The sequence below is a fragment of the Castor canadensis genome, chromosome 13 (assembly GCF_047511655.1).
Source record: "Castor canadensis chromosome 13, mCasCan1.hap1v2, whole genome shotgun sequence".
In the NCBI taxonomy this organism is placed as follows: domain Eukaryota; kingdom Metazoa; phylum Chordata; class Mammalia; order Rodentia; family Castoridae; genus Castor; species Castor canadensis.
The window spans coordinates 21,589,899-21,611,176 of NC_133398.1; the positions used below are offsets into that span (position 1 = coordinate 21,589,899).

At 42.0% G+C, this 21,278-nt stretch overlaps 1 protein-coding gene across 5 annotated transcripts in view; it reads left to right on the forward strand.

The window, feature by feature from the left end:
• Fkbp15 (FKBP prolyl isomerase family member 15) overlaps positions 1-21,278 on the forward strand; it is a 51,963-nt gene that overhangs the window by 28,589 nt on the left and 2,096 nt on the right. Inside the window, exons 13-27 of one of the 5 annotated variants that reach the window (XM_020160344.2) lie at positions 458-554; positions 1,014-1,120; positions 2,660-2,774; positions 4,201-4,310; positions 4,602-4,709; positions 5,210-5,304; positions 6,220-6,292; positions 8,966-9,137; positions 10,925-11,061; positions 13,433-13,588; positions 14,293-14,445; positions 15,647-15,769; positions 16,382-16,489; positions 16,898-17,601; positions 18,447-21,260. In XM_020160344.2, coding sequence (XP_020015933.2) covers positions 458-554; positions 1,014-1,120; positions 2,660-2,774; positions 4,201-4,310; positions 4,602-4,709; positions 5,210-5,304; positions 6,220-6,292; positions 8,966-9,137; positions 10,925-11,061; positions 13,433-13,588; positions 14,293-14,445; positions 15,647-15,769; positions 16,382-16,489; positions 16,898-17,601; positions 18,447-18,741 — 2,553 coding nt within the window. In that variant the 3' untranslated portion in view covers positions 18,742-21,260. Of the gene's footprint in view, positions 1-457; positions 555-1,013; positions 1,121-2,659; positions 2,775-4,200; positions 4,311-4,601; positions 4,710-5,209; positions 5,305-6,219; positions 6,323-8,965; positions 9,138-10,924; positions 11,062-13,432; positions 13,589-14,292; positions 14,446-15,646; positions 15,770-16,381; positions 16,490-16,897; positions 17,602-18,446; positions 21,261-21,278 lie in introns of those variants that run through there. The other 4 variants (XM_020160346.2, XM_020160345.2, XM_074051234.1 and 1 more) reach the window with 4 other exon arrangements.

Consider the following 21,278-nt stretch of genomic DNA (forward strand, 5'->3'; position numbering starts at 1 on the left):
AAATATCCTCTTTTCCCCAAGAAAGGATTATTGCTCTGATTTTATGAGAAAGAAAAGAGAATGGGGGCAAACACTAAAACTATAGTATGCAAGACCAGCATGTTAATGAAGTGCAGTGAATCTGATTTTCATGGAGATTATTTGGCAGAAGAGGAGAGGCTGGATTATTCCTGGGTTTTTTTGCAAGAGGCCCCTCTATTTTGGGAACTGTCAGCTGTCAGTTTGGCTGCTTCAGATAATAAAACACCAACAATATAAATTGTGGAAATTAATTGTATGTAATATCTATTGCATAATTGAGTGCTTCCTCCCTATAATCCACACCCTCAGCTCTTGGCTTTCTGCTTGTCTTTCCTTCCTCTTTGCCTAAAAACTCTGTGCTGGAAGCAGGGGTTCCAGGACAGCCAGTCTCATATAGGACTTTCACATGGTAACCAAACCCTTGTGCCTACTTTAGAATGCTCTGTGTGGACCTGGGCAGCCCCTGGTGACGCCATCCATCCAGCCCTCCCTTCAGCCAGATCATCCAGTGTTACCACAGATGGCCTCACAGGGTAAGAAAGGAACCTCTCTGAGGTTCTGTGCCATTGAATTGGGTCAGCACCAAAATTATTTCACTATTCCTTAAATTGTTTTAGTACTGAGGACTGGACTTGAGTGTAAAACCTATCAATTTGTCCCTGGGTATTTTCAGACCTGGAGATGTATTTGGTCTGCTTTTTGTGACTTCTGCTGTGTTGCATTGTTCATTGTGGAAATCTGCACTCAGCTATTGGGACATCTCCCTGTGCATTACTCTGTACTTTGTGTCAGCTGATGGAATCATAGGTCTGAGTCAGAGGCACATGAGAACACCCAGTTTCCTTCCACTGGCCCTTTGCTAGGTGCCAGTGGAGTGGTTTTAGGAAACCAGGTGAGAATAGTGGTTGAGACTAAAGTGTGGGGCTTTGTAAGGTGCTAGTCCAGACCCATACAAACATGGATAACGTGAAAAACGTCTTGCTTTATCTTAGCACCTCAGCCTTCTGTTTCTGGACTCCAAGCACCATCTGCTGCCTTAATGCAAGTTGCATCTCTCGATTCCCACCCATCTGTATCTGGAAATCCCCAGTCCTTTCAGGTAAAACATTTTAAACTGTGCTAATCATAAGCTGTAATTTATTATGGTTGTAGTTGGTCTCTTTTCTTTTTGTACACATACGGGAAGTAGATTCCTAGAGTCTTTGCTCCCATTTCCTGTGTGGTGAACAGGAAATATTTCTCTCTTTTTTTCTCCACCCCCTCCGTTGTGTATACTTTATCTTGTTATACTAAAATAAATTCTTGCTAAAACTTTCAAAAAAGGAAAGATTCCTTCCTTCCTCTTCATATAGTAGCAGTTCCCCAAAGTCAGAGTTTATAAATTTTTCTTCTTCCTACATCACCTTCTCATTTCTAAACCATATAAAAAGTCACCTACTTAGAAGCTGAAGTGAAGATTAAATGCATGAATGAGCAAAGTACGAGGCCTGGACCTGGCAAATAGCAGAGTTCAGTTGGTGCACAGTTTCCTTTCCTAGTCACACGTGTCTAGGGTATGCATGCACATCTTCTGTGTTCTTTTCTGTCAGAGTTAATAGGCTAACATTCTGTACTGTACTCGGCAGAACACCTATCATTTGAGGGTGGATGCTGTACAGTGGACTCTGGTGTCTAGTTATCCTGCAAAAGTGGTCTCTTAAGTAGGTTTTTTTCTGTTTGGACAGAAGACAGTGGCAGCAGCCACTGTGTATTCTTTCTTCTTCCTGAACACACTTTATGAACAAGATACACTCCTGTTGACATCAGGGGTGTACTTCGTTGGTGATCCTTCTTGAGGGACTGAGAGCAATAGTGGGAAGGATGAGGAGTATCAAAGCTGAAAAAATCCTGCCCCAGTGGAAAATTTCTCTGTCGTAGACTAAGATGTTTTGGTTTAAATAATGGACAAGTAGTTATATTTTCCTGGGAAATAAGCTGAATTTCCTTATTTTAGGGAACAATAGCTGTCCTTATTAAAATGATAGCTGTTGTTTATTGAACATTTGCTGTCTGCCATGCACTTAATTTGCCACTTGTTAGAAACTTTGCCCATATCACTTCATTTAGTCTCCCTAACAAATCGCTGTGAAGTGATACTATCTTCATTTTACAGTTCAGGTGACTGAGATTCTGAGAAAAATGAGAACTCCTGGTCACACAGACCAGCATCAGAATCTAGCAGGGGGAGAGGCCTCATTTGGAAACTGCTTGACTTGTTTTGGAATCTTGGTGAACACTTCTCTTTTTTAGCTCAATGGAAACTAGGCAGTTTGCTTAGTTTAAAAATTTCTTTCAAAGTAGGCCTGATTGTAGAATGAATTCCTGCTTCAGTAAATCATAACACCAGTGGACTGGATAGTGATTCAAGATAACTCATCCCTCAATTTCTGGATAGGATTTCAGTGACGGGGTACCACTGTGTCCCATAGATAACTCTGCTTCAATCCTTACCTACTGCCCAATGGTGATGTCATCCATTTCAATCTTCAGTAAGTTTCAGTCTCCATCCTGCATAATCACTTTATTACACCAGAGGAAACTAGGCAAAAAAGAGGGACTTAAGTGTTACATAAAATAGCAGTAATTTGGCCTTTTTCAGCCCTATGCAGGTCTGCAAGCCTATGCCTATCCCCAGACATCTGCAGTCACTTCACAGCTGCAGCCTGTTCGGCCCTTGTACCCAGCACCACTGCCCCAGGCTCCCCATCTTCAAGGTAGGAAGCGGTTCCCTCCATCTCTCATCCACCACCTTGCGGCACTCTCCTTCCTCCCGTCCTATTTTTGTTTTTACTCCTACACCTCTCTATCTTTTATGCCTTTTCTTTTTTTAACAGCTTGCTTGAGGTATAATTTATGCGCTATGTAATTTCCTTTTTTTAAGTGTACAGTTCATGTATTTTTTTTTTAAGGAAAATATCAGTTTTACATAAATCACCACAAGCCAGTTTTAGAACATTTCTATCATTCCCCATGTGCCCACTTTTTGGGCATTGTTTCTTACATTCTTTTCTTTTTTTTACTACCAACACTTTTATTCCTCTATCAGAGTGGCTAGAATTTATAGAAAATAGTAGAAGAGCATACACTGGAGGAAATTTGGAGAAGGCATGAAGGCTGTTTTGGGTATTCAATAATTCAAATGAAAATTTTTTTTCTTTTGAAAACTTCTTTTTAAAAAAACTTTTAAATTATGAAAATAACACACTTTTATAAAAACATCAAGCAATACAAAAAGGCATAAAAAGTGAAACATTAATATCCTTCTCCATCATTTAACACTCCTGGCCATAGGAAACTATAGTTAACAGTTACTTGGTAACTTACCAGGTATTTTGTGTGCCTATCCATGTCATATGTAAACAAACAAAGCAAAATGAAACATTAGGAGCTGTGATGGTATCCTTCCTTGTTCTGTAGTTTGTCTTTCACTTTCTAATCATCTCAGTATTAGGACAGTGGCAGGAAAAGCAAGTATATCTTGCAATATAACTTGTGGTTCAGGAATGGTCAGGGCCTCCTAATGTCTGGAGCCATCTTCCTGCTGCATCTGGGAAACTCCTTTTGCATCCCTCAAAACTGTCGTCTCTCCTGGGAAGCCTTCCCTGACTATTACCACCTCTTCAACCTCTCCTCCCACGGACACATGTATGATTGTTGCTGAAAGGTTAATCTTATTTTTCAAGGTGCTGCTTTTGTACCTTGTACATGTCAATTTTTTGCATTTAAAATACTCTGTTGTAGCAATTTGGTTACATGTCAGTCTCCCAATCAGACTGAGAGCCATCAAGGGCTGGAATCATTTTATTCATTAAACTATTCCCTGGTACCTGTGTTGGATGAATGGGGAAGCAATGTGAGCTGCCAGCACTGTGGCTGTCCAAAATTGGTATACTTGTGTCCTTGAACCAGACTGTAGCCCTTGATGCATTTTACAGGAATATAACTTAGTTATTATTAGCTTTAGAGTGCTTTGTCTGTTTTATCTCTTCTATCTTCTCCTGACATTGTGAAATCCCCTACTGTATTTCCTAGTACATGGAAGTATTCATTTCTTTCCTCTGCTAAAAGACCCATTGGCTTTTCCTTATACAGTTTCCTCTGCTCCAGTTTTGTGTTTCTTTTTGGTTTATGTCTGTTTAGGATCAGGTGATGTGGCTTCATTTCTCATGACTGAAGCACGGCAACATAACACTGAAATTCGGATGGCAGTGAGCAAAGTGGCTGATAAAATGGATCATCTCATGACTAAGGTGACTGGGTTAGGGTTGGGGCTATGTTAAAAGTGGTGATATAATGAGGTATAAACAGGGAGCACTCAGAGCTGCTTTGGTTTCCTGTATTCATAGTAGTTAATAGTTATTTCCCTGGAAGGATAGTTATCTTTATTTTGGGATCATTAGAGCAGGAGAAAACTTTAGTTTACATTTAGAGATTGTCTCAGAAACTCATTAGCCCTCTCAAAGAAGTGGTCAGATCTTACATAAATTATATTTCTTCATTTTAAGCTTTCTCATGGGGTCTTTCTGGCATCCCTTTTGTAGGTTGAAGAGTTACAGAAGCATAGTGCTGGCAATTCCATGCTTATTCCTAGCATGTCAGTCACAATGGAAACAAGCATGATAATGAGCAACATCCAGCGGATCATTCAGGTGAGGGAGACTGACAACACAGCTCTCAGCATGGAGAGCTTGCCTGTGCTCTCCCACCAGACTTGCTATCCTTTAAACCCCTCCTCTCCGAAATAGCATGTGGTAAATGCTATACTTGAGTTAGAAAATTTTGGAAAATCCATTATGACTTATTTGGTCTAAGTGACCAACCTATATATATCACTATATATTATATAGCATAGTGTACTATATGACTTATACCATATTGTGTAGTCAGAGGGAAGCATTGCTTTTTGGCCCTCTTTCAGAATCTCACTTCATTTTATAACCATTTAAACACTCATTCCATTAGGCCTAATGATTTGTATCCATTGAGTATAATTTGATATGTTGTTTTAACTATTATATCTGCGTGGAATAAATTCTAATTTTTTTTGTCTCAAAATATGTTAACAGTGTCATCTGTCAGTTCAAGTTGTTTCCCTTTTATTTGATACTTTTAAGACACTTATCTTGTATATCATCTATTTGGAATTCAGGAAAATGAAAGATTGAAGCAAGAAATCTTTGAGAAGAGCAGTCGGATAGAGGAACAAAATGACAAGATTAGTGAACTAATTGAACGAAATCAGAGGTAATGACAGGTACGGGGCCTGGATGGACAAAAGGGTTTGATATGTAAATGCTTAATATCATATATATTTGGTTAGGGATACATACATATTCCGTTTTCCTTTTCTTTCTTTCCTGCAATGCTAGGAATTGAATAGAAGGCTTTGTACTTACTAAGCACACCCTCTACCTCTGAGCTACATGTGTAGTCCTGTTTCTGCTATTTCTGTTTCTTGCCCAGCATGTGAATTATTGCCTGTTTTCAGTTTTGGGAGAAGGAACTCAGTGGGCTCTGATGTAAGAGAGATCTGCGTTTGACTCCCAGCTCTGCTATTCATTTATTGTGTGACATTGGACATCTTATTTCTATATACCCTAGTTTCCTCATCTAAAAATGGTGTTAATACCTAAAGAATTCTGGTGTCAGCTATCTCTTATCTGTACAGGCTAACTATTTTCTCAACCAGAACTTCACAGATTTTCATATAAAATCTGGCATTAATTTTTATGGATCCTTCTAAAGATTCAAGGGGGCAGGAGAATATACCACAACATAGTATTTCACTTAAAAAACCATTGTCCCTTGTTTCTCTTCTCTCGTGTCTCTTGTCTCCCACATGGTGGGGTTAGGAGAGTGGCTTTCATTTCTTCTGTCCTTCTTGCAGCCTTGTTACTCCTATCTCTTTCCTCTCTCGCTCTCCATTTCCATATATCCTTCACTCTTCAAACTCCTCTCCTCTTTATTATGTAGAGGAATTCATCTCTGGCCAATATTGCTGTCCCCAAACTTGTTTATTGCAGTTCTAAGGAAAATAAAATGCTTTCAATTGTTTTTAATGTAGATATAGCACAACATTTGGAGGACTGAATGTACATTGGTTTGTGCCTGGCATACATACAATCCTTGATGTTTTCTTTTTCCTTATCTCTATCTCAGGTATGTTGAGCAGAGTAACCTGATGATGGAGAAGAGGAACAACTCACTTCAAACAGCCACGGAAAACACACAGGCAAGAGTTTTGCATGCTGAACAAGAGAAGGTAAATTAACTGGGCAGAGAAAAGCCCAGGTCAGGATGTGTTGAGCTAAGGAATGGTTCTGTATAAGTACTTCCCAATTGGCTTTTCAATAGACTTTTTGTCATTGGGAAAGAATGACAAAAAGAAGAATAAGAAATCTTCCAACAGATATTCAAATATTCATCATAGATACCCTTTGCAATAAGTTGACTAAAAAGCAATTGCCAATCTTAGCAATTTGATTGAGATAAGAATTACACAACTTTTTAGAAACTAAATTTATTCTGTTGACAAAATCAGAAAATTCCTGTTATGCCACTTAACAAATGTGTAGCTTGCTTTTAGAACTTAATATTATCTAGTTTGCTTCTTCATTGGTGTTTAGATTGTTCTTTCCTCTAGGTTTGCCAGAGCATTTTTAAGTGCTACTGTGACTTCAGTCATTTCAGAAGTAGGAATTTGATCTCTTCCTGGAGCAGCAGAGAAGAGGATGCTAGTGGGACTTGGTTGGGTTTGAGTGAGTCTAGAGCTTGCACCTCCTTCTCCTTGCCTCACAGGCACTGTTTAGCTTCAGGGAGTTCCTTCTTGTTTGGGCCATCACTCCTCAGCTGGGAGGTCACTACCCTTTTATCTACTATTTCCTCAAGAGTTTTAAGAAATAATTTATATTTTATATCTGAGTTTTCCTTGAAAACGTGAAAAGTTGAATGAAATGCACTTTATCACTCACTTTTTTGTATTCTGGTAATATGAATGTCTTATTTATGTCTTTTGCTATTCTTCATGTTTGCTTAACCATAATATCCAGCAAGTAATACCTTTGACCTGTTATCCCAAGATAAGCAGTGCCTTTCCCTGAACAATCCTGTCCAGTTCTGATCCTGTTTCTTCCATATTGCTCATTGAAGCCATCCCCCACATACCCCCCTTTTTTTTTTTTTTTTTGTAGAACTAGGGTTTGAACTTGGCTTCATGCTTTCAAAGCAGGTGCTCTACTGCTTGAGTCACCTGGCTCAAGCTGTGGGTATTTTGGAGATGTGATCTTCCAACCTATTTGCCTTGTCTATAAGTTCAATCTTCCCAATCGCAGCCTCCCAAGTAGCTAGGATTATAGGTGTGCCCCACCAGCTTTTGGTCCAGAGTCATCCCTTGTTTATTGTGGCTGCTGCTAATGCCTGGAACAAGATTGGCAGCCTGAGACATTGATATCAAGTGGTACTACATCACCACTCCCCACAAAATCTGCTGTTTACTATGTCTCCTTTCTCTGCCCTTGTTTTTCTCTCTTCCTTTCCTTTATTTTTTTGTTTTGTTTTTCTTCCCTTTTTTTCTTTAGGCTTACCAGGGCATCCAAATATGCTTGTTCTCACTGCTATTATTCATGACTAGAATGGTCGCTGTAGCTTATTCTAGATCAGTGGTCTCCACATACTGGTCTGGCTGCCTCAGAATCACTTGGGGAGCTTGGTTAGAACTACATATTCTTAAGTTCCCACCTCCAGAGAGTCTAATTTAGTCTATCTAGCCAAGGTAAAACTTTAAAAAGCTCCCTTTGATTCTAATGGCTATTCAAGTAGAGGATTCTCTTCTTTTGTCACATTTTCTGGATGTGGCATTGGGACACTTGTTTTTACTAAGTTCAGCACTGTCACTGTTGTGTGTGCATGTGTGCACACATGTGTCGTAGGCAGTAGGCCAGTTTACCCATGAGCAGTTATAGTTTGCCAACCCCTGAATTAGCTTGTTAGTCCACCCACATGTTTTCATTTTGCTAAAACCCAAAGATGTCTGGCAAAGTGCATTGAACTGAACAGATGCTCTATTTAGAGTAGGAAAAACACCAGCAGTAGTAATAATAATAATAGAATCACAGCTTACAACTGTTTAATATTCACTAGGTTCTAGATATTGCTTCACACAGATCTGTTTGAGGGGATCTCCTGGGCTGTGTATCAGTGTTCTTGGTGACCAAGGTACCAGATACCACATACTCCACTTAGGCACCTTTTTGTCAGTGAGACATTTGAAGCCTTAACTGTCCCCTGTGTTTTTTGTTTGTTTGTTTTTGAGACAATGTCTTGCCATGTAGCCTGGGATGGTCTCAAACTTGAGATCCTTCTGCCTCAGCCTCCCAAGTGCTGGAATTACAGGCATATATCACCATGTGTGGCTTGATCTACTTCTTCTTTAGCAGTCTCTCTGTGATCTCTCCTTTAAATGGAGATAAACAAGTTCCTGTCATCCCATGATGACAAAACACCATTTTTAATAGGATGAATGCATCAGAATTTGTTTAATTAAGGTCATTTTCAGCATTTTGTATTAGTTTTCCTTTTTTTTTTTTTTTTTTACAATTTTAAACAATGCTGCATTGAATGTCTTTGTAGCAAAATTTTGTGTAGTCCAAGATGCACATTTTTAAAGCTTGACTTTGGCTCAATGCAGGTCAAAGGTAGCTTTAGCTCCCTCCCTGTCTACCAGTTCAGTCATCTAGAAGTTGTATGAGTCTTAGAGACTCACTCATAGACTTGGTTGGATCAATTAGAGACAACAAACACCTATGTTTATTTTTTGTTTATATTTTTATTATTAGCATATAATAGTTGTACAGGGGGTTAATGAACACCTATGTTTAAAGTGATGTCATTCTTTGTTACTACTTAGGCCAAAGTGACAGAAGAGCTAGCAGCAGCTACTGCACAGGTCTCTCACCTGCAGCTGAAAATGACTTCTCTCCAAAAGAAGGAAACACAGCTGCAGATGCAGCTGACAGAAAGCTTGAAGGAGACAGATCTGCTGAGGGGTCAGCTCTCTAAACTGCAGACAGAGCTCTCAGGTATGTCCTCAGTGGAGGATGCTAGCATTACTGAAGCTGTTTCTTTCCTGTCAATCCCTTTGGCATAATGTTCTTGAAGCTTGTGAAGGATTGAGCATCTAGGTGGACTGGAGTAAAGCCTGCATGATTACTGAGAGAACTGAGCACTCATCTGGAATTGATCAGTTGTCATCATTCTCTTTTGTTTGAGGAAGTGTTTCTTCAGAATCTTTGGTACTATGCCTGGCTTCATGTTCTAGCTCACAACTCAGTGGATTTTTAAGAAAGAGGTGCCCCCTGTTGTCTTTTCTTCCTTCCTAGAGTGTGGATTACAACTGTGTGCTGGCAATCAGGGCTTCTCCACTTGGCTCATCTCCTGTTCTGTTGTCCAGTTTATTCTAGCTCTGCCACACACAGGCCTTTGGCTGCTCATCCTGTTTTGCTTTGCATTTGTGCTGTTCTCTGAGTTTAATGTGCTCACCATCACTGGTACTAAATTGCCTCTAATCCTCTCTAAAATTTGCCTCTTTCACTTTCCCAGTTTTTTTTCTAGACTATTTTTTCTCTTCTTTAAAATCTTTTATTTCTTAGTGTATTTATGTTTATTTTATTTATTTATTTTTTGGTGGTACTGGGCTTTGAATTTACAAACGTAAGTTGCTAGGCAAGTGCTCAATCACTTGAGCCACACCTCTAGTCCTTTATGCTTTTTAGGTTATTTTTCAGATAGGGTCTCTTGCTTTTTGCCCTCCACATTCCTCTCTATCTCTCCCTCTAGAGAGGCAGGGATTTTAGGTGTGGCCACTGCATCTGGCCTCTTAGGCATTATTATGACCATTATCACAGTCAACCTTGATAAGCACCATTTATTCCCCTCCAGAATGCAAATCCCTGGAGGGCTCATCTTTGTAAAGTCCCTTCCTCCACATGAGGGCCAATTCAGTGCTTAGCACAAAGGCAGTGCTCAAGACATGGTGACTGAATAGAAGATTTGTGAAGACCAACAGGTTGACTCACATACCAGTGGGCAGGGACAGCTGGAGCAGCAGCAGAGTTGGGTGGAAACATAGCTCTCTGCCTAACAGAGGGCCGAAGAGTACAGTGGTAAAGTGATTTCTTGAGGAGACATCCTTTTCTTAGAGAGCTTCACTTGGGCCTATGGGAGGCAAACATCTGTTAGATAATTTTAGATTTGAATGTTGTAAAAATTTCTCATTTCTGCCTTTGTGCTGCCCTGTGACAGTTACCTCAAGAGCCATAATTCTCAAAAGGTTTTCAAACAAGTAAATTTTGGTGCAGGAAATTAAAAAGTAAATTCCAAAGAGCCTTATTTGGGAACGGATGTTGTGAAAGCAAACTCTTGGTAGAAGAATGTTCTAGCTACCAAGAAAGTTGACAATATTGTACCCAGGCAGTGAGAAAGGGCCTGGACTCTACTAAACAAAGATCTGCCCAATGCGGTAAGATGGTGACTAAAATGGAATTGTAGAAGTGATCTGTTTCAAAAGTGGTCTCTGACTGCTTGGAACATTTCTTTTCCATTTGGCATGTGTAGAAAGTGATGTATCATATAGAGACAACTTTCTATGGAGTAAATATGGGTTGGTGGGGATAGTCGGTCACCTTATGGACTGATAATCCTTATTTCAGGTCAGCAAGGTGATGCTCAGAAGCAAATGGAGGATGCTCATGTGATAAAATTGGGAAATTGGCACATGCTGCCTTGAAAGGGCTGCTGGGATGCAGAGACTGTCCTGGTCCAGTACAGCCCTAAAGCTCTGCAGCCAAGTCTCTGCTTTCTGTCTTAGAGCTCCAAGAAACCTCTGAGCAAGCACAGTCCAAGTTGAAAAGTGAAAAGCAAAATCGGAAACAGCTGGAACTCAAGATGACATCCCTGGAGGAGGAATTGACCGACCTTCGAGCTGAGAAGGAGTCTCTGGAAAAGGTAAGTTCTACAAGCCAAGCTTCTCTCTTGGACCAAGTGTCCTGGATTAGCTGTTTAATTTTTATTTTCATTTAAAAATTATAATAGTATGAATCCATCAGAACAAGCGCAATAATACAGAAAAATACAGACTAAGAAATTTGTTTTTGTCCTCTCATGTCACGCATTAGAGGTAACAACTATAACAATGTGTGACCCCTCCAGCTTGTTTTCTGCATGTATGAAACTGTTCACTTACACACACACACACACACTGATGACACTTTGAAACAATAACAGGCTCATGTTTAATGCTTTTTAAAAAGTATAGTGGATATCTTACTACATAAAAATGAGATTTGTTCTTTTTTGGTGGTACCGGAGTTTGAATCCAGGGCCTTACACTTGAGCCCCACCCCTTTTTTTTGTTTTTTAGTTAATTTTCAGATAGGATCTTGTGCTTTTTGCTCTAGCTATCCTCAGATGGGTGATCCTACTACCTCCACCTCCCAAGTAGCTGGGATTATAGGTGTGAACCACCATGCCCAGCTTCTTTATTTGCTCTCCTGTTTTGCCCAGGCTGGTCTTTAACTGCTATCTCCCTGATCTCTGCCTCTCAAGTACCTGAGATTACAGGCATGTGCTGCCACATCCAGCTAGAATGAGATGTTTCTCATTCTTTTTAAGTTAGCGCCTAGTAGAATACTGTGCAACTGTTCTTATTTACCTATTTACCTATTGATGGATATTTATGTTTCTATTTTGTCATTATTTCAAGCTGCTGTGGACATCTTCATATTGTATAGATATTTTTGCAAATTCATTTAAGCATTTCAAAGGATGGATTGCTTGAATTAGAATGATAGAATCAATGGGAATGCTACACACCCATTTTTTTTATCAATATTGTCAGATTATTCTCAAAGATGAGACAATGTAAAGTGACGGGTATTGAACAATTTTATCTGAATATCATATAGACCTCTCATTTCTGCTTTTGTGCTGCCTTATGACAGTTTTGTTATGTTCCTCCCAACTCTACGTTTTCACTTTACCTAATCTTTTTTGGCCTCACAAATGGATTATGCTAGCTTGTTTTACTGTGTATTTTTCTTAGTAGTAAAGGTTTTATATATTTGATAGCTGTTTGTATTTCCTCTCTGAATTCTCTTTTTGAGACAGGATCTCACTACATAGCCCAGGCTGGCCTCAAATTTTCAATCCTCCTGCCTCAACTTCCTGGGTGCTGGTATTACAGGCATGCAGCATGCATGTGGCTCCATACCCAACTATGAATTTCCTCTCTCTCTCTTTCCCTCCCTCCCTTCTCTGTGTCTCTGTCTCTTTCTGTCTCTCTTTCTCTTTGAGAAAGGGTCTCACTGTGTACCACAGGCCAGCCTCAGAGTTAACAATCCTCTTACCTCAGCCCCCAAAGTACTGGCATTATAGGAATGCATCACCACGTTGACTGAGTTTGCTGTCTTTTAACTTTGTAGTATCTTATCTTTTGTTGATTAAAATTTTACTTTTTTTTTTTGTGGTGAGACTAGAGTTTGAACTCAGGGCTTTGTGCTTGCAGAGCAGGTGATGTACCACTTGAGCCACACCTCTAGTTCATTTTGCTCTGGTTATTTTGGAGATGGGGGTGGGTCTGTTGAACTGTTTGCCTGGGCTGGCCTCAAACCATGATCCTCACTCAAGTAGCTAGGATTATAGCCACTCAAGTAGCTAGGATTATAGTTGTGAGCCTCTGGCACCTGGCTGTTTTTTAAAATTTTAATATAGGGAAATAAGTAGACCCATTGAGCAAAGGGGGGACATTTCTAACTTTTACAATGTTCTAGAATAGTGTAAATATGGAAAGAACAGAATTTTCCTGAAGTTTCAGAAAAACTCTAGTACAGCTGTTTTGGCCCAGTGCCTTTTTAGGGGATAAATCATTTTCAGTTTTTCCTTGTTATAGATACTGCTATTATGACTATTCTTACAACACAATCTTTATGAACGTGATTTATTGCTTCCTTAAGATAAATTACAATTTGTGGAATTCCAGAGTGTACATATTTTTAAAACTGTTGACAGAATTGCCATCTGAAGAGACAAAGTCCATTTATTTTTCAACAGTAAGGTATGAGAGTGTCTGCTTTCCTGTTCTCACACCAAAGTTAGGATGTTTCCTAGTTCTTAAGAGTGGAAGATAAAGTTCTTCCTTTGTCACAATTTTTCTCACTCAGTAGCCAAAAACATTCAATATGAAGGGAAAAATTAAACTAAAAACCTAACCATTTCCAGAAATGGAGAAGGACACATTGAGGTCAATAGCCACCACCACTACCATCCCCTCATCCTCTGTTAAGCAGCAAGAGCTGACAGTGGTTCTCTTGTTCTTAAGAACCTCTTAGAAAGGAAAAAGAAATCAGCTCAGGAGCGTTGCCAGGCTGAGGAGGAGATGGATGAGATTCGCAAAGCACACCAGGAGGAGTTGGATAAACTTCGACAGCTCTTGAAAAATGCTCGGGTATCCACAGACCAAGCAGCTGCAGAACAGGTAATGGGAGACTGCTGCACTCTGGAACTATCAGGGAGGTGTGAAGGACTCAGAGGAGTTTATAGCGTCTGCCTTACCCTGTAGGATAACTGTTCTTACAGTTGATACGCTCACCTTTTAGAATGGTGGAAAAAGGTAATCCAAATGCAAGCTAGGAGTCACATGGAGAATCTTCTTTCCTTTTTAAAAACTTAGTTGATATCTGTATAAGTAAGACATGAAAAACAGATTTATTTAGGTAATCAGGAAGGGGCGGGGTAGTGGCAAGACATGGCTGTTATCACTAGTCCCTTTGACAACCTTTGCCATTGTACATTTAAAATCTATGTGTGTATGTCCCTTTAATTATGTTGCATTGGTGCCCTACATCAACTTTGGAAATTTTGACCAAAAAAAAAAATGTTTCTGAATCTGTAAAGCTTAGGGTCTGGACCCTGCAAACCATGATCACATTATGGCCCTGCCCTCCTGGAACCTGACTGGACAGTCACACCTTTGGTTAGAGTACCTTTTGGACATCTTCCAGTGACATCTTTCTTCCTATGTTTAAAAAGTTTATTTGCTTTCAAAGTAATTAAGGTCTTTAAAACAGTTGTTTCCCCACTTAATCTGTGCCGTTAGCACCTTCTTTTGCCTTATGGAGGATGGGCTTCCCTCTGTGCAACAGGACCCCTCAGGACGTGGTCATTTTCTTCTCTTGGCAGTTGTCTGCAGCACAGGCTGAGCTACAAAGCCAATGGGAAGCCAAGTGTAAGCGTTTGTTGGCTTCCGCCAAGGACGAGCACCTGCAGCAGTACCAGGAGGTGTGTGTGGAGAGGGATGCCCACCAGCAGAAGGTGACACGCCTTCAGGAAAAGGTAGCTCTTTCCCTGGGCTGGGCTGATTAAACAGCTCAGCAGGCTGTTTGAGTCCTGTCAATCCTCTTAGCCTAAGCAATGTTAATAGCTAGAAAGCAAAACCATGCTTGTGTAACTTCCATTTGTCAGTTATCTTTCACAAAGCTATATGGGGTGACAGGTCAGTGACCTGGAAAAAGAAAGAGCAGCACTAGTGTTCTGGAACATGTTTTTCATTATTATTTGAACCTTCATTTATTAAGCAAATATTTATTGAGTGTCACTTGTGTTCCATCTACTGTGTTAGAGAAGCGGCATACAAAGAACTCTGCCCTCAGGAGTCTCACAGTTGGATTGGAGGTGTGGCTTAAGCTGGAAGCCCTGAATTCAAATCCTAGTCCGTGACACACACACACACACACACACACACACACAAAGATTCTCACAGTCAAGAAAGAGAAACAAAGTCTCAAAAGAAGAAGTGTGTAGGGAGCTGAGACAGCATCCCAAAGGAGCTGATCTTTGAGCAGAATCAAAGACAAGTAGAGGGTAGCAGAGCACCCTGGGCAAAGGCAATGGGATGCATCCTGGAGTCATCAGGCATGAAAAAGTGAGAGATGGGAGATGGTTTGTGTCATGCTATGAAGGTCCCATATCTGGAAGCCAGTTGAAACCCCTTAACTCAGAAGCAGTCTTGTAGGTACATAGATTGCTGCTATGTTGAATGTTACTGTATATGTGACTTGTGTTCTTACCTACCCACCTTGTTTTCCATATATATGTATTTGTCAGTACTAGGGATTCACGCTGACTCGGCAAGTGCTCTACCCCTTGATCCATGCCCCCCAGCTCTTTTTGCTTTAGTGTATTTTTTTCAGCTAAGGTCTTGAGCTTTTGATCATGGCATGGGACTTTGATCCTCCTGCCTCTGCTTCCGGAGTAGCTAGAATTATAGGTGTGCACCACCACACTCAGCTATGTTATATTCTTGACCTGATTGACAGCAAGTCAAGTGACCTTGCTGGGAAGGAGGAAGTGAAACTGTGAGCTGAGTGCTTAGGAGAGAGATCAGCAGGTCTAGGATGGTAGCTAATAGGGTTGGCCCAACAACCTGTGTGAGGTTAGGGCTCGATGGTTCTTCTCTGATTGGGCTCCTTGACCTTTACATAGAAGTCCAGGTTCCTGAGGTCACAGCTACACAGCCATTATGTTCATTTTGCAGTGCCTAGCCCTCCAAGCCCAAGTCAAAGCTCTCACAGAGCACAATGAAGAGCACATCAAGGAACTGAAGAAGACCAAACCCCAGATCCCTAGAGTCGAAGCTGCTGTAGACCCCTCAGAGAAGGTGAGTTGATATTTCAAAGAAGCAGCAAACTATATCTTCTCGAGGCACTGAATATGTTATTGAGTATCCAGAAAGCATTTGGCCAGTGTTATGTTGGTAGCTTTTATCTAACTTTACTGATGTACCACTCACCTGACTTAAAAGTTAACCCTTTAGAGCCTCCTACTCTGGTAGCCAACTCAAAGGGGCCATATCCTTCTGAGGCTTTGACAGATATGGGAAATGTCCCTAAATCATAGGAGAAGAATCAGAGTGTCCAGCATCCAGCAGCCACTAATCCCTATGGCCACAACAGCTCTTGGTGGTGCTCACTGTGGGAGGGAGGCATCAGTACATGGTCTTTAGACAATCTTGGGCACATACCACAGCTTGCCTGTCCTTGATGGGGAGCTCTCATGGCTACCCTTCTGTCACAGTAAGCTTGTTATTTAATATTTTCCTTTCCACAGCAGAAGCTCTCAGTGTCTGTAGTCATGACTGTCATGTCTGTAGTCATCTGTACTCTTATGCAGAGTTCTAAGATGGTTTCATTTTAGTCTTCCCAATCCCTCTCTGGAATTTCTGTGTATCTCTTAATGATTTTGGTAGCATGCGTTTTTGATCGTCACACAGGTCAAGAAGATCATGAACCAGGTGTTCCATTCATTGCGAGGAGAGTTTGAGCTGGAGGAATCTTACAATGGCAGAACTATTCTGGGGACCATCATGAGTACAATCAAGGTACAGCCAGCCAACTGTTGATTGTTTCATTGGATTGGGTGTTTTGTTGCTTAAGTATCTTCTAAGGGATCATAAATAAAAAGTAGCTCAAGAGCCAGGAGTGGAGGCACACCCCTGTAATCCCAGCACTTGGGAGGCTTTGGCAAGAGGATTGTGAGTTCAAGGCCAGCCTGGGCTACATAACAAGACACTGTCTCAAAACAAATAAACAGACAAAAACAGTTACTGAAGACCATTTCTCAGTGATTGGGATGTCTGGAATGGCATGTGCCTGGATAGATGAGGCCTCTTACAGGAGAAGCACAGTCATGTGAACTAGGTGACAGTGTGCTGCTGAGAACTGAGGCACTAGCAGTGCCTGCTGTCTCCCTCTCAGTGCTTACCTCCTCCTCCTTGGCTTTTGAACAGATGGTGACTCTGCAGCTGTTGAGCCAGCAGGAGCAAGAGCAGGGAGAGAGCAGCAGTGAGGAGGAAGAAGAGCGGCCCCAGACACCTTCCCAGGAGCAGTCAGGCCCAGCCACTCCTGGGCTGCATCCAGTGTCTCTGGGTGAGGAGAGGGAGGAGGCCTCCACAGTGCCATCGGAGCAAGTAGTGGGAGAAGCCATCCAGCTACCTCCACAGACTCTTCCCACACCCCAGGATGGTGCACAGACAGGGAAAGCAGAGCCCTCAGAGATGGAGGCACTGTCTGAGATTAAAGATAGCTCCCTTCCACCAGAGCCGGCTTGCGTCCCACCCCACAGAGTCCTGGGGCCCCCGACTTCGATTCCACCCAAGCCTCCCGGCCCGGTAATTATGGACTCTGAGTGCAAGGAGACACTTGCTGCCAGCCTGACAGCAGTGAAGCCTGATGGCCCATTGGGAAAGATGGATGTTGAAGAAGTGGCCCCAGAAGGCCCACCACAGGAAAGCTCCACGAGACTGTCACTGACTCCAGACCCTGAGAAAGGGGAGCCACCAGTCTTAGGGCCTGAAAGCCCAGGTGGAGATCCTCAGCCTCCAGAACTCAGTGGAGATAAGGGTGTCACCAGCTCTGCTGGTCCCTGTGAGGTGCCATTAGGCACAGAGGCTGATTCTGCAGGTGCAGCCTTCAGACCCAGTCAGTGCTCCAGGTATGTCACTGAGCACAAGGCAACTACATGTTTTTTCCAGGGCTGGCAACTGACACTGACTAGCTTACTCTTTCATTCACTCATGTATTTATTCATCAACAGCCACTATGTACAGGGCTGTGGTGGGGCACAGTCAAGGCAGATGTGGGTCCCTGAGTCTGGTGAGGGAGAGACAAACAAAATGTACTTACAGATCACAAAAGTAACATAAGTGCTAAAAAAAAAAAAGAAAGGAAGGGAGGGAGGGAAGAAAGGAGGGAAGAAGGAAGGAAGGAAGGAAGGGGCTGCTATAATTGAGAATAAAGAAGGAAGATTATATTAAATAGATGGTTAGGGAAAGAATCTGAGAAGGTAACAGGTAACATTTAAATTGAGACCCAAGAATGGAAAGGACCCATCCATACCAAGAGCAGGAAGATGAGATTGCAGAGAGAGAACAGCACATGCAGTCTTTGCAGTGGGAGGGGACATGTCACAATCAAGGAACCAAAAAGAGGCATAGTAAGCAGGAAGGAAATGGTATTAAGCTGAGGTTGGAAAACTAGTTAGGGGCCAGGATACATGAAATTTATGTCATTGTTAAATGTTTGGATTTCATGTAAGTACAGTGAGAAGCTATTAAGGGGATTTAAGTAGAGGAGAGATGTGGTCTGATTGGTTAGCTTTGGAAGACTGCTGTAGCTGGAGGCTATGGAGGGGCCAACCTAGAGTGTGAATGAGGTGCTGGAGTGGAAGTGAGAGGAGTGCCTGAGTGTTCTCACCCAGGCCTGGGACCCTAATTGCTGGTGAGCACTGAGGCGTGGAGCAGGAACAGCAACATCTTCTATGACTTGATTTTCCTTCAGTCTCTCTGGGGATGAAGAGGATGAACTGTTTCAAGAGGCAACTCTGAAAGTCCCAAGGCCCAAAGCCCAGGAGGAGGAGGATGAAGATGAGGTGGTAAGGAAATCCCAGGCCATGCCAAGTTCTCACACCACTATCTGGGGGCTGCTCCCCGCTGGCTGGGAGAAGAGAAAAGGAGCCTGGTGGTGGCCTGCTCCCTGGACTCTGTGTGCAGGGCCATGTGGGAGTGGGCTTGGGGCTGAAAGGGGGCAGTTCTGCACACACAGTGGGGATGGCCAGCTACCACTTTACTCTTGAATGAGAGTTATTATCTTCATCTGTGGAAGAATCATTTCCACTTGAAGTGAGGAAATGTGGGAAGGACTTTGAAGATCAGCTTGTTGGGCATCCTTTTTCCTAGACAAAGAAACTGAGATTCAGAAGGATGATTTACTGGAGCCATGGAGGGAGGTAATGGTGCAGTGAGGTTCCTGCTAAGGCCATCTGTTTCTGAGCACTTTTGCTCACTCAGCCTGCTTCTGACTTGATGCCTTTCTTTGTCATCACAACGCCCCTGCTGCTGGCAGCAGGTGGGTTCAGTACTGACAGCATAGCCTCGCTTTATGGAGCATGAGAGTGAAGGACAGCAAAGGAACTTGCTGACAGAGCTCAGCTTGGCGCTCCTGCTAGTGCATCTGTTGGTCCCATTGTACTAGGTTAAAACACTGCTGGCTATCACCAGACTGTTTAGACTACATGATGGTATGAATGTGTGTGAACACAGAGAAGCTTCAGACTCAGCCCATCCCAGGGAGAGAAATATAAGATTGAATGGGGTAATTTATAGCCCCTTATGTATCATCCAGAGTGGGTTTTACCTTTTGCCAAAAGGTGATAACAGATGTAGGATCCAGCTCATATGTACCAGAGCTCTTCCCTCTTTGCCTGCCTGCTATTGACGGAAGTGTACCTTTTAGCCTTTCTTCCCCAAAATTAAAATTTCATTTTAGATTGCTGAATGCAAATTCTGCACTAAAAAAGAAAAAGGGAAAAAAGTATGTCCCAAGTGACTGCTCTAATTGTAGTTAGAATTTTTTAATTATCCATGTGTTACTGGTATTGTTATCAATACCACCAAGTTAACATCTATTTCTTTTTTTTGAAAATTTTAGCAAGGATTTATTTTAGTATAACAGGATAAAGTATAGACAAGGGAAGGGGGTCAGAAAAAGAGAGAAACATTTCCTGCCCTCATGCAGGAAATGGGAGCAAAGACTCCAACATCTATTTCTTGAGTACTCTGAAAGCCATTTCATATTCACATTTAATCTGCTACTAATCCAGTGTCTAATATAGTTCAGAGGATTGAGGCTCAGGAAGCTTAAATAATGTAACTCAAGTTATATGACTGGTAAATATAGAAACAGAACCTCAGCCAAAACAAAACAGAAGCTGTGAGCCACACTTGAAAATTCAATACTGTCCGAGTTTACAGATTACTCAGTTGAAGCTCAGAGAGAAGTAAACAGTCTGTTACTGGGTGGATGATGGGATTACCCAGAGGCCTCTGTATGCCACATGGTCTTCCCTTGGCATGGCTCCTATGAAGACTGATCCTGGTCAGCAGTAGCTCACAGAACAAGAAGTACCTTAGAAGAGACTATTCAGTTCATGTCTGTCTCTAGCATTCATTCCTGCTGCCTCTGTAGAACTGTTCCCTGCCAATCCAGAGGAAAAAGGCCAAGAAATTGAGTCCTGAAAAGGGAGAACCTCCTACATAGCTCCTTGTGTTAGTCAGCTTTCTATTACTACAAAAAAGATATCTGAGGTATTCAGCTTATAAAGAGGGAAGGTTTATTTTGGTTCACAGCTTCAGGTTTCAGTCCATGATCAATTGGCCCCCTTGCTTCTGGGTCTGGTGGCAGCACATCATGGCAGGAACATGTGGCAGAGCAAAACCACTCACATCATGTCCAGGATGCCAAAGAGAATGAGGAAGGAGGGGCTGGGGTCTCACTGTCACCTTTAAGGGCATGCCTCCAGTCACCTAAGACCTCCCATTAGACCCCATCTTTTAAGGTTTCTACAACCTCCCAACAGTATCAGGCTGGGGACTAAGTTTTTAACACATGGGTCTTAAGATCTAAACTGGGATGGCAGAATGGTTCATGGTAGAGTGCCTGCTTTAGCAAGTATAAGGACCTGACCCAGTACTGCCAAAAAAAAAAAAAAGATCTAAGCTGCAGCACCTTTAATTCCCTTTATCCCCCTCCCTGGTTGAAGGGGGCAAGAAACCAGGATTGTGGGAAGCTGCACCTTGCATTCCTGGGCTTTCTTTATCTCTTAGGATTCTCACCTTGGGAATGTGGCCACACCTGTAAATTAAATCTAACTCTTTCTCAAATGATGAGGTCACATCCAGAGTTAGTTGGGCCACTTAGGCCATGACAACTGTTTTTGAGTGTGATTATATGACCTCTGTCATCTTCCTGCACCCTTTCTCCTCTTTCACATTGCTTGGCTTGTGCCTTTATCCTACTCCCATATCTTGTGACCCTTCTTTCTCCACACAAAATGTGCAGTTACCACATGAAAGGAAAGTCTGTCAGATTAATGCCCATGCTTCACAAATAAATGACAAAATTAGCCAAACAAAGTTGGTCTTTTGTCTCTGTTGAAAGATGGCCTCCTTCTCCACAAGCTTGCCTCAGCTTTAACTGCAAGCCTAGGTTCTCTGGCCACAGGACTGGTCCTCCTTTCTAACCTGAAGCCGAGAACATACGTTGAACCACCTCACAGGCAGGCCAGCTGGGGTGGGGACAAGTGAGGACTGACTATTCTTTCCTGTTTTGTCA